Here is a 13,799-nt window from a genome sequence, read left to right as displayed (position 1 = left end):
GCCAATTGTCAGGCAGGAGCTGATTGGTTGGTTGTTTATCACTCTCCATTTGATCACTTTTGAAGCTTAGTACATCTGGCCCTAGGCATACCGGCAGCACATGTGTAGTACCGCTTAGAACCACAAGATGGCGCGTGTGTACATGTGTGTAGGGCGCAGAGCGTCACATCCTCTGTAACAGCCCCAAAAAAGCAGTGGATCCTGGAATCCGTGCGGAGTGCAGACCGGAGCCTGTGTGGGCGAGGGGAGGACGTGCAGCCGCTGCCTCCCTGCATCCTCCTTTCCCTCTTCTTTATATATGTCCTTCCCTTATAGTGTACCCCTCCAGCCAGCATGGAGCTCTGCAGACCCTGCATGTGGGGCTTTTTCCTAGCGGGGGTCTTCCTAGCTCTCCCCCAGCAGGGCAGCTCTTGTCCCAGCCGCTGCCTGTGCTTCCGCACCACGGTGAGATGCATGCATCTGATGCTGGAGAACATCCCCACCGTGTCACCTCAGACTACTATCCTGTAAGTGGCTAATTCATCCTATGTTCTCCTAATGCTCTGCTACAGTGTAATCACTGCAAATGCTCTGCTACAGTGTAATCACTGCAAGTACTCTGCTACAGTGTAATCACTGCAAATGCTCTGATACACTGTATCACCCAGAGGGGGTTTGGAGTGACCTGAGTTGGGGGGAAGGGTGCCAGGGAAGAGTTAATGCTAAACAGCTTGCTCAGCTTTTTCCTTTTAAATGTTCTGCAGCCAGGATTTGCAATGATGTCGTCAATGGGCATCATGTACTAAACTTCAATATTTATTTTTTTATGAAATGCACTGGGCTCTGAGCTGGGGTGTGGGGGATCTGCTCTCAGGAGAAGGGGGGTCTCTAAGTTAAACTTGCTGAGTGCTCAAAAGCCTCATTAATTTGTAACTTCTCAGCCTCCTAAATGCTTCTCAGTGGGGCTGACCCCTTAATAAGTCACTACAAAGCAAAATAGAAAATTCCTAAATTGTATGTAAGCTAAAAGGGTCGCAGTGAATTGATGTGTGACAAGTAGCTGAAAGTGATCTGGAAGTGTTGGGAAGATGTTTAGTTCATGGTACAGTATGTGTTTATACAGAACCAGCATACATCATAGTTCTGCAATGCTTTATTCTCTTATAACATTGGATATTAATGAATTACTTTGAATTGAAACTCTCTGTATATGTACTAGTACTCTGAGATGTCTGGTTTATCCCAGACTTTCCATCCTGTAGGGATTTACAACACTCAAAACTAGAACCCACGGAATCCACAGCATCCTGGCAATGATCAATGATGGTTACAATATGTATTTCTGGGTGTGGTTTGTTAGGTCAACAGTCAACTCGACATTGTGAGTTCCGATGCACTTTAGGTGACGTTCCGACAGTACAGTATGCTAATGACCTACATGTTCTGTGCTCCGCTATCTGCTTGGTTTAATATTTAGCCTATACATTCATTAGGTAGAAGTGCCCTCAATGTGGCATTCACAAGGGATGTGTGACAATGGTGACTGGGAACCAGTATGCATAATGTGAGACAAAAATCGAAAGTGTCCTTGACCAGATAAGCTAACAATCCAAGAGATGGGGGGTTAGTTTATAATCAGTTGTAGCTTTTGGTGGGTAGTATGTGAACCCTATATATTATACACACCAATGTAGCCATTTTTGTATAATCCGCTGCTGGCAACTGTGACCGGTTTTATATGAACTGAATCTCCTTATTGAGGAGAAGGCTGGACTGGTACTCTTGTGTGTGTCTGCCAGCTCGGAATAATTGTGTGCCCAGTATTGCTCTTTGGCATTGTGATTGCTGTTGGGCACAAAGCCATCGCCTTGTTTCCCATGTTCAGAGAGGTTGTGGCAGCAGCTACAGCAGTCACTAAGGAGGCCATCAGAGGTAGAACATAGAAGGAAACTACAGTTTATGGGTACAGAACCTGGATGGGGATGGTAACCAATAGGTCTTCAAAACTAACTTGTGACACCTTGGTTCTTTAGTGTAGTTTCCTACTGTCTACACATTTGTTTTACACAATTTGCTGAAGCCACGCTATATATTTTGTGTTGTTACATTACTCATGTCCCATTGAGGTTCCACTATCCTGTTCTCATCTCAGTAGTGTGAAGCTGGCACACGCTATATAATTTGAATGATTTGGTCAATTCCATCAGTTTCGGAACAACAAAACATTCCAATTGTCCAGTGTGCACGCACTATGTTGCTGCTGATGTGTGATCTCGCACATCATCAGGGACATCCCCTGACATCGCTGTATGCAGGACCATGCAGCAGAACGCACCATGGCTGTTGCCAGTGCTCTGTTGTTGTTGACATCGGCAAGTGTGTTTTGCGCTTGCTGATGCCTGGTCCCGTCGCCTGCAATCTTGCTGGGTACAAACCTTCTTTAGTTTGTACCCGGCTTAAGTCTAACTGACGAGTTTGGTAATTATTCCATGTGTTTTCTTAAATGAAAATCTAGGTATTCAATGGTTTACATGGCGATATAGCATTCCGCCGTAGGTCTGAAAGATATATTCAACCCATCAATAAGTGTTGGACCTGCTGCAGGGCCCCTGAAAGCCATCGCTAACTGGAGTCGACCGCCTGGGTAAATATTGTGTAGTTTGTACCCAGTGTCACCGACATAACCTATTGTGAGTACAGAGTTTGGGTTGTGGAATTGTGGCAGGGGCAGATTGGCCATAGTGCTTACAGGGAAGTTTCCTAGTAGGCTGATGCACCTGTGAGGCCATCTGTCAGCCAGTGATGTGTCCCTACCCAGCAGAGTAGTGGTCAAGTTTCCAACACACAGGTTTTGGGGTCTTTGTTCAGTGTCTGTGGGGAGGGGTTGGGGATTATGTGAAATGTGGAGGTTTGTTCTTTGTCACAGTAGCTTAAAAGTCTGGGGGCCGCCACACAGCCAAGCATATTGAAACCCGCAGATTAAATGTCTCTTTGATAAATGTTATGTGCTGCAAATAATTATCGCAATGTGGGAGGAAAGAGGGTTGGTTGAGTGGGTGGTGGCAGGAAGGCTGGTGGGAGGCAGAATTTGAAAAAAAAAAAAAAAATTAAAAAGCCTGGGTGACCCTCTCTTAGCCAATCCGCAACCCTCTGAATGTGAAGCCTCTGATTGGCTGAGCTCTCGCAGTCAAAGCGGGACTCCCAGTGTTTTTAAATGATTTTTTAAATTCTGCACCAGATCTCCTGCCGCCCGCTCTGCTACATCGACGCCCGCCAGCCCTCTTCCGGCACCCGATGGCATGCAACATTGGTTGCTGGAAAAAAGCACTTAAGATGCGATGGGAAATGTCGCATTGCATCCGATCGAACAAGTGTAGGGGCACCATAACACTACTTCCACTTTTTAGATGCCCGCTTGCTGCCATTCTTCTTGCTTTTTTCCCTCTTTAATTCATCAGCTGGAAAATGAATATTTTCCTTTTCATCTTTCTGTTTGTTACTCTATTGTTCATGACCCGGGCATTGGCTTTCACTATGTCCAAGATGTTGTAGCGCATATGCATTGGCCTTATCAGTGTATTTATAGTAAATTGCATCCAGTAATTGCTCATTAGTAGATATATTGTTATCAGGTTATATTGTTAACAACGAACAACGGTTTCCTACAAACTTATCTAAAATTGAGAGCAACTTTTTAGTGGATGTGTTCAGCTTGGGTTGTTTTCCCATAGAAAGGAAGTACTCTTAGGTGGATTAGGCAGAGAAATCGTCCCGATGCGCATCGTGTCAGAGTGGAGAGGTCAGACAGACGGCACATTAAATCGATCAGATCAGACCCATCAGCGGCACATTGCGGGTGCTTTTTAGCACCCGCGATATGTTGTTATGACCCACATGTGCGGGCAGCGGCGGTTGGGAGCTTGTAGCAATATTTGCCGGGCGGCGGGGCAGAAAGCGCTGCTGAATTTGAATTTTTAAAAAAAAACTGGCTGGACACTGATTGGCTGAGAGAGTTCAACCAATCAGCGTCTGGCCAGTCTTTTCAATATATGAATTGGCGTCCATTTGCACGGAAAAAGCGTGGATTCGATGATACATATCTCTTCTAATTCTTGGATTGATTTAGAAAATTGTAATAAAGGAAAAAGATTTACTGCCTCACAGCGCTGAGGTCATGGGTTCAATTCCCACCATGGCTCTAACTCTGCGGAGTTTGTATATTCTCTCCGTACTTGCGTGGGTTTCCTCCGGGTACTCCGATTTTCTCCCACAATCCAAAAATATACTGGTAGGCTAATTGGCTCCAAACAAAAAAAAAAAATTAACCCTAGAATGTCTGTGTGCGTGTATATGTGGTAGGGAATATAGATTGTAAGCTCCACTGGTGCATGGACTGATGTGCGTGTTCAAATATTCTCTGTAAAGCGCTGCGGAATATGTAAGCGCTATATAAGAAACTGTTAATAAAGAAAAAAAAAAATCTTGTTTGTGGGAAAAAGGAGCTATTTCGCCATTTTTTTTGCTAAATAGTGGCATTGACTACCCCCCTAAGTGCCCCTTCAAGAAACCAAACTATGAATTGTTAATGTTTTTTGCTATGCTATACCTATGTTGTGGAATCTGGACATCTTGTGGCACAGTTTAAATAAAAGATGAGCATAATGATTATTTAAGGGAGCTGTGGCAGCGAGAAGACTGACTTAAATTGAAAGGGTTGATGTGCAAAGAATGTACAAGTGTACCAGTAGCAACCAATTGCCCATAGCAACCAATCTGCTTTTAAGGAAGCATTTATAAACGATGTCCAAAATTATTGGTCGAAGCTGATTAGTTGCGTTGGTCAGCTGAGCCACTTCTCCACAATTTTTACTGGTTGATACATCAGCCCTAAGCACTTTAATGGTGAGGAGTTGTCAAACAGTGAATATCCCCTTTAAGTTTATAGCTGTAATATATTTTAGATATTTTCTTATGGATTATACAAATCAGACTTGTTCCATTCCTATACTTTTAATTAAATTATACAGTATGTACCTTTTTTTATTGAATGACATCAGTTAATTGTGAACTCTCTTCTAACAGATATCAACTTGCTCAAATTATTTTTGAAAATAAATGAATGTCTAAGCAGATGTTCCACATTAGTAGGACTTATATACAGAAAGCCGCCTGTTGTGCAGATTAACTTGATACCGGGGATAATGTCTATACCGGTAGAGCGGCCTGTTTGTTTATTTATTGTAGGTTAGTTCAATCGGACCATCAGTAACCCATTCTCTAGTTTATGGACTTATATATTATGATCTAATTTATTAGATGCTCCTCTCCCTTTAAGCATTAATATGAGTTGGTTAAACATGCATGTGTTACCCTGGCGATAAAACTTTATCTTTGCGGAATGTGCAGATCACTGTGGAGCAGTCATGAAATACAATCCAGTTCCACATCTCGAGGGACCAATGGTTCAAATCCTTCTCATCCCCCAACCTAGTTCCAGAAGCTCCACCGATCCGTACAGAAGTTCTAGGCCTCTTTGTACAAAACAACAGAGGCGCCTATACTTCTCGGCATCTAACTGCAATTTCTTGTGTAGTGTTTGTGCAAACATCATGTTGTTCTGTTTTATGAGGTGTTTTGTTCATTTCACAACTCTGGTAAGTACAGCTGGGAGGTTATGTTCCCAGTCTTCCTAAAGACTACTAGCATTGTTTAATTAACTGCAAATCATAACACGCCATTATGGAAGAGTCCTTCTTGGACTCAGCATATGGAACATTTCTATGTAACCGCAAGCTGTAGTGGTATATACTAGATTGCGTGACAGAGGGACAGTTGAGTCATATGTTATCGAAGTTGTCCTCAAGGTTTGTGTTTTGACTTTATATTTCAAATACTTATTTAAATACAGCATTAAATGACATCACAAAGAAGTAATGCCAGCATTACTTCTGCCAGCTGCTACAAATAATGTTATCCAGGAGGCACTAAGATGTCTACTTACTAAACTATGATTTGGCTTTTGCCACCCTGGCATAGTTTCTTTTTAGTATGCAATGGGGACCTAGTTATCTCTTCACTGTTCCGGTGGCGTGGCCATTGGGGAAATGGAGAATATGCAGACCAGGGCCCTAACTGCTTAGGGAATTGGGTCCAAACAGTTGGTGGTTTCTGTTGCCTTTGAAAGGAGTAGAACATTCCAGAAATTGTCCAACTGGATATAAATTCAAACAATTTCCTTCCTGGAACATGTTCTCCCAATGAAATTGCTATACCAAGGGTCGTTGTGCTCCATACACAGACTCCGTGTGGCATCTGTGCACACATGCATCCAACGGTGTGGGCGGCACAATGTGGCTCTACGGGATGCAGCGTTTTCTGGGAGCGACGCATGTCCAGGCTGCTGCAGGGGAGGGCCATGACGGCTACTTGACGTCACACAGTGCTTCATAAATATGGCTGCCTACATGTAAACCTCAGGTGCTCTTTTTATTTCTATGCTGAAAAGAAAATGACATTGTATTGTCCCTCTGCCGAACATTATAGAGCAGGAACTTGCAGAAAAGTAATTTACGGTAGCTTTGATGTCTAATGAATGAGCCCCGGCCTATTATAAACCTTTATTGCTCTTTAAGTCTATTGGAAGTTGCCAAAGTCCTTCATGTCTAAGTTTGCCTAGACATTAAATGTGTCACCTATGTGCTTTATGAGTCATTCCAGGACAAATCGCTGTTTCAGGCTCTTTTATCTCCCACATCACATGAAATCACTGGCAATATGGTCGCTCGGCGACCATATTGGCAGCAATATGTGCTGAAATGAGAGAGAGATTTTTTGTGTGTTCCCCTTTGTTTTGGCTGGTGTCACTTTGCCATTAAGGAAGCAGTGTACTGTATTTCTACTGCTTACAAATATAATACATATGTGTAATAGAGAGATCTGTTTCTGTATCTTTTTACAGCTAGCATGTGGAACATATTCAGAGGTTCTATATGAATTGCAATGGACTATTCTGTTTCTTGGTGACCCCTTTCTTCAAGCATGCGGATGTAATATCGGCTCAATTCACAATGCGATAGTTGACTTCATCAAACGTATGTATTATCGCATACAGGCACAGAGCTTGCGATCAAACTGTCCCTGCAATGGGTCTTGGCAGCATTATCTGGGTATATTTCGTAAAATAAAATTACCCCGATTTATGTGCTGCGCATGCGTCAGATCAATCACCACGCTACTGTCCCTCCCTCCAGCACTGCCTCCCCATCGCTTTCAGATGATACTAAAATAATGTCAGAAGGGTATGAAAACGCCTCCTTAGGTGTAAGGACAAAGATGCAAAATCTGTTTGTGTCCTTGTGATCGGGAACCCTCCTTCTGTTCCTTCATTAAAGTTTGTGTAATGACTATATGTGACCCTGTGGAGGCTATACGTGTATAGAGACAAATTGAGCTACATAGATTAATATTTTTATACCACCCCCCTTCCCCCGACTGGGGAAATCGATCCCTTCTGTCATCTTTTAAATCTTATTGTAAAATCGTATAGAGCTTTTTGTTCCTTCTTCCGTCATCTGCTGTTTTTCAAAAGCTGAAACAGCTGTTGGTCACATAAACAATCCTGAGGAGTCATACATGTGGGTGATTGGGGTATGAGTAAGCATAGACGGCATTACATTTAATCCACATCCTAGCTGAATAGTTTTGTCTACTTGTCCGTAACAAGATGCCTTTTGTGCCGGATCTGTCCCGCTGCTGCACATCTGGAATTGACATTTTCTGTCTTTCGGACACCTGGATTTAGTTGAAATTAATTTTCTCCTCCATTGCTTGTTCTGCGTTTCCTAGCAACCAGCGTTGCTGATTATCTGCAGCTCACGTGACCTGACGTGTATGATGAATTAACATCCCTCCAAATAATACAGATGCTTTGTTGACTGAAGCTTTTTGTATTAAAAGCTTTTTATAATTTGATGGCTTTAGCACATTGATTACAGGAGAAGCTAAGCTGCAAATCATAGGCTAAATTATAACCTAAAGTTTTAAAATGAAAATGTAATTTATTGGCGGATCACGATGCACACGTGACTTCGGGAACATAGGGAGGCGACGGCTGTTGGGCAGTAAATGTGTCTCCGGGATTGATCTGCTGCTCTCCATCTGCTAGCGGTGGCTGTTTACATACAATAGCAGTTGGCACAGGAAGTGAGCGGCTGTAGGGGCCCATTTAATATGGATCGTATATTCATGAGTGCGATCATACCGCCCCGGATCGCATTGCATTATTTCAATGGGATACGGTCGTCTGGTCGACAAGCATAAGGTCAATAGTCATTAGGTCAACATGCTGAAAGATCAACATGGGTCTAGGTTGACATGGGCTTGGTCGACAATCAAAAGATCGACATGGGGGTTTTCACTGTTTTTTGACCTGACCTGTGCCCAGGGCCGGTGCAAGGCACCGGAGCGCCCCAGGCGAGTCGGGGTGGGGGCGCCCCGGTGCTGGGGGGGGGGGGGGGTGGTGGGGTGGTACCTGTGTAAAAAACTTGCGTCCCTGCTGAGTGCTGGTGCATGCAGGGGTGTCCGTGCCGCCGGGGGGAACCTGCGGCGCTGTTATTGTGTACAAGCTGGCCGCGGCCGGCAGGGTCCCTACAGTGAATAGAAAATAACTAGCGCTTCCCGCGCCGCCGCGCGCATAGCGCTAGTTATTTTCTATTCACTGTAGGGACCCGCCGGCCGCGGCCAGCTTATACACAATAACAGCGCCGCAGGTTCGCAAGTTTTTTACACAGGTACCACAGTTCGCTAACCCTCCATGCTGGGGGTGAGGGGCGAACTGCCGCCCTCCAGGTGCCGGCGCCCTAGGCAAATGCCTAGAGCTGCTTAGTGGTGGCGCCGGCCCTGCCTGTGCCGACAGGTGGTATTTCATGCTCTACCATGCAGTAGGGCCTGGTGGGAGAATACAATAGTGTGTAGCAAGGCACCGAGCCCTGAGCATGGTGAGCGAAGCAAAACAACCCATGGGAGGGGACACGGTGCACTTTATCCTGTGTCCATGTAAACTGTGTCGACGTTCGGGTAAAAAAAAAAAATTAAAACCCCCATGTCGACCTAATGACCTGTTGATCTTTACCCATGTCAACCTTTCAGCATGTTGACCTAGTGGTGTCATCCTAATGACTGTCGACTTACTTGCTGTCGACCCAAATGATCCATGCCCATTTGAATATATGAGTCATTAGTTATCACAACAGAAGCACATTGCTGTGCAGCTTTGTCTTTAAGATAAAGCCGTTTGTTGAATTTGCTGCAACCTGTGTGAAGCTAACCTAGTGTTGACTCTGCAAGTGAGAATGTGCTGCCACATTGTTGGATTGTTGGCGTTCGCCAAGTTGTCTGCAAACATTGGACCTGTATGAACCCATTGCGACAGTGATTGTCTGATCATGTCATCATGGGTTATGTCATGACGTGTCTTAAGCATTGATCACTGACATGTTTAATGAAAGCTACACACATAACAAGGTGCAGGAAAAAGTGACTGCGTGAAGACCCTGCAAGGAGCTGTGGGGAATGGACTTGCCAGCTGTCCTGCGGAATGTCTGATGCTCACATTTTCCAAGAATGTCTTGCATTTCTCTCTCCAAACTAGAAGTATGTTTTTGTCCGAGTATTTTGCATTGAAAACGTCAAATAGATTTTTTTTTTTTTCCCAGGAAAAAAATAAATAAAAATTAACTGCAATTAGCAGTTGATGTACATATGTAAAACGGGAGTGGTATAGCACATTGACAGTAGGGATTCTGACAGTTATTAGCCCTACATTGGAATCCCGACTGCCCGGACTGAGACAGTGGGGGGGTTGCGACGAAGCCCCTTGCGGACTCGCTTCACTCACCACACTGTGGGCACAGTGGACCCCCACAAGGGAGAATAGCCGGTGGCCGCTGAGTGTCAGAGTTTTAACAGTGGGGATTCCGACGTCTGTGTAATGACTGTCCGAATCCCGACTGTCACTCATCCGGCACCCATGTAAAACAGTGCACAAAGTGACACTTCATAGAATATTAGAATCAGTTCAGTAATTAAGTGATCTTTTGCTCTCCTATTCCGCTAGTAGACTGAAAGCTGATAGGCCTATTAAGGTTAAGAATACGTGTGCTGTCAACTAGCGCGATAGATCATCACATTGTAAGGTGAAGTGGTGTGTTCTCCCTGTTATGTCAGTATGACATCATCAGAAATCTGGGAACGATAGCACTTTACCAGCAGACTTAAAAAATCCCACAACTGACTGGTGTCTTCTGGGTGATCATGGAGAGGGGTTATGACTGTGGACTGCATCATTACAGCCCTGATCCCACAGCAAATTGTCTTCATGTCTCTGGGCCACCTAATTACCTGGAGGGTAGGTTCATGGAGGCTGATTTTCTCCCCCAGGAGCTTAGTAAATGTCCCCCAGTAAATGGTTGTCAGCATGTAGGTTGGTGTATGACTAAAGCTTTTCACCAATCAGATTGCTGATGGGCATTTACTGAATGGCAGTATGTGTAGAGACAGCGCAGGAGTTTAATTCTGATTTTATCTTTTAAATGTGTTCCTGTGAATGGGTAGTGCATTGCTTTGCCTAGGGCCGACAATACTGTTAAGGAAGCCCACATTGTGGGATCAAGTTTGATATTATGTACGCGTAGAACGGTCTTACGTCTGTATGTTAGGATGCGAAAACAGATGTTATTTTGCACTTCTTTTTCTTTTTTTTTAGAAGTCTGTTCAATTCGCCCCGTGTTTTTTTTTTTTTTTTTTTTTTTCACCTAAACCACTTTCCATTTAAAAAAAAACAACAAAAAAAACCCCTGCGGAGATGGGCGAGCCCCGATGCTGGATGAGTGGCACTACATCTGTATGTGCTTTTTTTTTTTTTTTTTTTAGGTGGAAAAAATTGGGGCTAATTGAATAGCCTTATTTGAAAAAAAAAGTGCAAAACATCTGTTTTCGCATCCTAACATGCAGACATAAGACCGTTATACGCATACACAATATCAAACATCCAGGGCTAGATTCTCTAAGCTTCAAAAGTGATAAAATGGAGAGTGATAAACAGCCAGCCAATCAGTTCCTACCTGCCATGTCACAGACGGGGGTGTGGTATATTAGCCCGACAGTTGGGATTCCGACAGTCATTAGTCAGACGTCAGAATCCCGACTGCACAGCGTGGGGAGTGCAATGAAGCCCCTTGCGGGCCCGCTGCGCTCGCCACCTATTTTATTCTCCCTCTATGGGGGTCGTGGACCCCCACGAGGGAGCAGTCGGGATTCTGACGTCGGAGGAATGACTGTCGGAATCCCGACTGTCGGGGAGCCGTCTGGCACCCACAGACGGTGTATGAAAAATGTCAGACAGGAGCTGATTGGCTTAGATAATCTGGCCCCCAATCTTGATACCACAATGTCAGTTAGGATAATTGTGAATAGATATGTTTGGGTACTCTTTACTTAGAAGGGCGCCCATCATGGCCATCTCGGGCATTGAATGCACTAAAAAATCGGGTGCGATGCGACCGACGAGATGCCCGAGATTTCCCATAGGGAACAATGTTAAATGTCTCAATTGACCCGATTTTCCTGTTCAATGCCTCAATTGACCCAATTTTTCCATAGGAAACAATGTTAAATGGGCCACAGAGGCCAAATAGGCACCCTGAAGTGTATAAAAGCCACCCGAATTGTTAACGCCACCCCACGATCAACGTCAACCCGAAGCGTGGCGAGCGCAGCGGTACGCGTCCTACGACCTTTTCATACCCCCACTATCCACGTCGGCGTGGAGTTGAGAATAGAAAGTGTGGCGAGCGCAGCGAGCCACCGAGCCCGAAGCGTGGCGAGCGGACGCAGATACCTTCACAGGTATCCGCGTCCCCTCGCGGGCTTCACAGCTGTCCGCGTCCCCTCGCGGGGCTCGCTGCGCTCGCCACGCTTCGGGCTCGGTGGCTCGCTGCGCTCGCCACACTTTCTATTCTCAACTCCACGCCGACGTGGATAGTGGGGGTATGAAAAGTTCGTAGGACGTGTACCGCCGCCCCTCGCGGGCTCGCTGCGCTCGCCACGCTTCGGGTTGACGTTGATCGTGGGGTGGCGTTAACAATTCGGGTGGCCATTATACACTTCAGGGTGCCTATTTGGCCTCTGTGGCCCATTTAACATTGTTTCCTATGGAAAAATCGGGTCAATTGAGGCATTGAACAGGAAAATTGGGTCAATTGAGACATTTAACATTGTTCTCTATGGGAAATCGCGGGCATCTCGTCGGTCGCATCGCACCCGATTTTTTTAGTGCATGAGATGCCCGAGATTTTTTACTAACGATGCCCACGATCAAAATCGTGGGCGCCCTTCTAAGTAAAGAGTACCTATGTTTGTTTCTATTAATAATTCTTTCATGTGCATTTAGTTCTATACCCATCGGTTACATGTGACTGCATCAATTTATCTTTGTATTATGAATGAAAACGAATAGTCCTAAATGTATAACTCATGTGAGAATAGTTGCATGTATGTATTTTTTACCTAAAATAAAACTGTAAAGAGCATGTGGAAATCATACTATTAGAAATGGCACAAATAGACATTCGATGGAGGTAGGGTAGGAATAACCCTTCCTTACCCAACAGCAGCTGCAGCCTCATGCCAGCCCAACTGCTGTGTGCAGGCCTGTTGGGAATACCTCCTAACTGTCCCTATTACAGCAGGATTGTCCTGCTATTAGGACAATGTATCAGCCGTGAGCTGCAGTGTCCCACAGGTGACGAGGCAGGCTGAAATCTTTGCCAAGCAGCCAGCAATCACTGAATAGATGCTGTATGCATGTGCACAACATCTAACGGTGCGTGGAGTCGAGCCAATGGGTTTGCCCAGCTACTCGGAAGTGCTTGGCACCCACCAAATATCACAATAATGGGGGGCCTTGCTGCAAAATTTGGAAAGTATGAGAGAGACCAGAGAGAACTTCTATCTGGGGAGAAGAGCGCTTTCTGCCAGTGCTGGTTGGGGAAAAGTGAACATGCTTTGTGTCGTCGTAACCCCCCCCCCCCCCCCCCTAGTGTTTTGATTTTTGTAAAACCATCGACAAGTGTTCAGATTCGATGTTTGCTTACAGAGAGAAAAGGTAATTATTGCTAAAAATGTATTTTGAAATAGTTCATGTAAATTGTGCAATCCAAAACTTGAAATTCCGATCAGATCTCCTCGAAGGAGCCGGACTGGTTCAGATCAAGAAAAATTTTGAGTGGCTTTGAATTTCTGGACAACAGAACTGCACGTCTTGTTTTATAATGTAAAGTTTCTTAAAGTACTAAATATTTCAGAAGAGAATTGGGGGCTCTTACCGGTTAAACACTAAAAAATTTCTTCCCAAAGTATTTTTATTTCCTACAAATCCACTTTTAGCTTAAACATTTCTTTGGCAGACGTAATTCATTTTTCAGATTACTTGGCAGTTGTGCGATAAAATCTAATGTTAAATGGATAACTGCCTTAATCCCTTAGAAACATTTGAAAAAGGTTTGGAAGGCCTCCTAGCGTTGTCTTCATTGTTCATCGAGAATTTAGATTTCATAATCCACAGAGAAGGCATTTGTGTTACTGGATACATGGGGCTCTTTTTATTAATCGGTGAAGAGTAATTTTCTTGGAATAAATGCCAGAAAAAGGTTCTGTCAGCACTACTCAAAACATAAAAAAGGGTTACTCCTCCTATAAATCTAAGATTTCACTAGCCTGTTAATAACGTCTTGCTTTTCCCATATGGTAGCGCTATTTTGCCG

General features: G+C 44.4%; 1 protein-coding gene across 1 annotated transcript in view; it reads left to right on the top strand.

Moving 5' to 3' along the window:
• Positions 1–202: 202 nt before the first annotated feature.
• Positions 203–13,799, top strand: part of PXDN (peroxidasin) — a 120,566-nt gene continuing 106,969 nt past the window's right edge. Inside the window, exon 1 of the mRNA XM_083178468.1 lies at positions 203–506. Coding sequence (XP_083034594.1) covers positions 334–506 — 173 coding nt within the window. The 5' untranslated portion in view covers positions 203–333. The remainder of the gene's footprint in view (positions 507–13,799) is intronic.

The sequence above is a fragment of the Crinia signifera genome, chromosome 3, assembly GCF_055691185.1.
Source record: "Crinia signifera chromosome 3, ASM5569118v1, whole genome shotgun sequence".
NCBI classification, from domain to species: Eukaryota; Metazoa; Chordata; class Amphibia; order Anura; family Myobatrachidae; genus Crinia; species Crinia signifera.
This window is presented reverse-complemented; position numbering and strand designations above follow the sequence as displayed.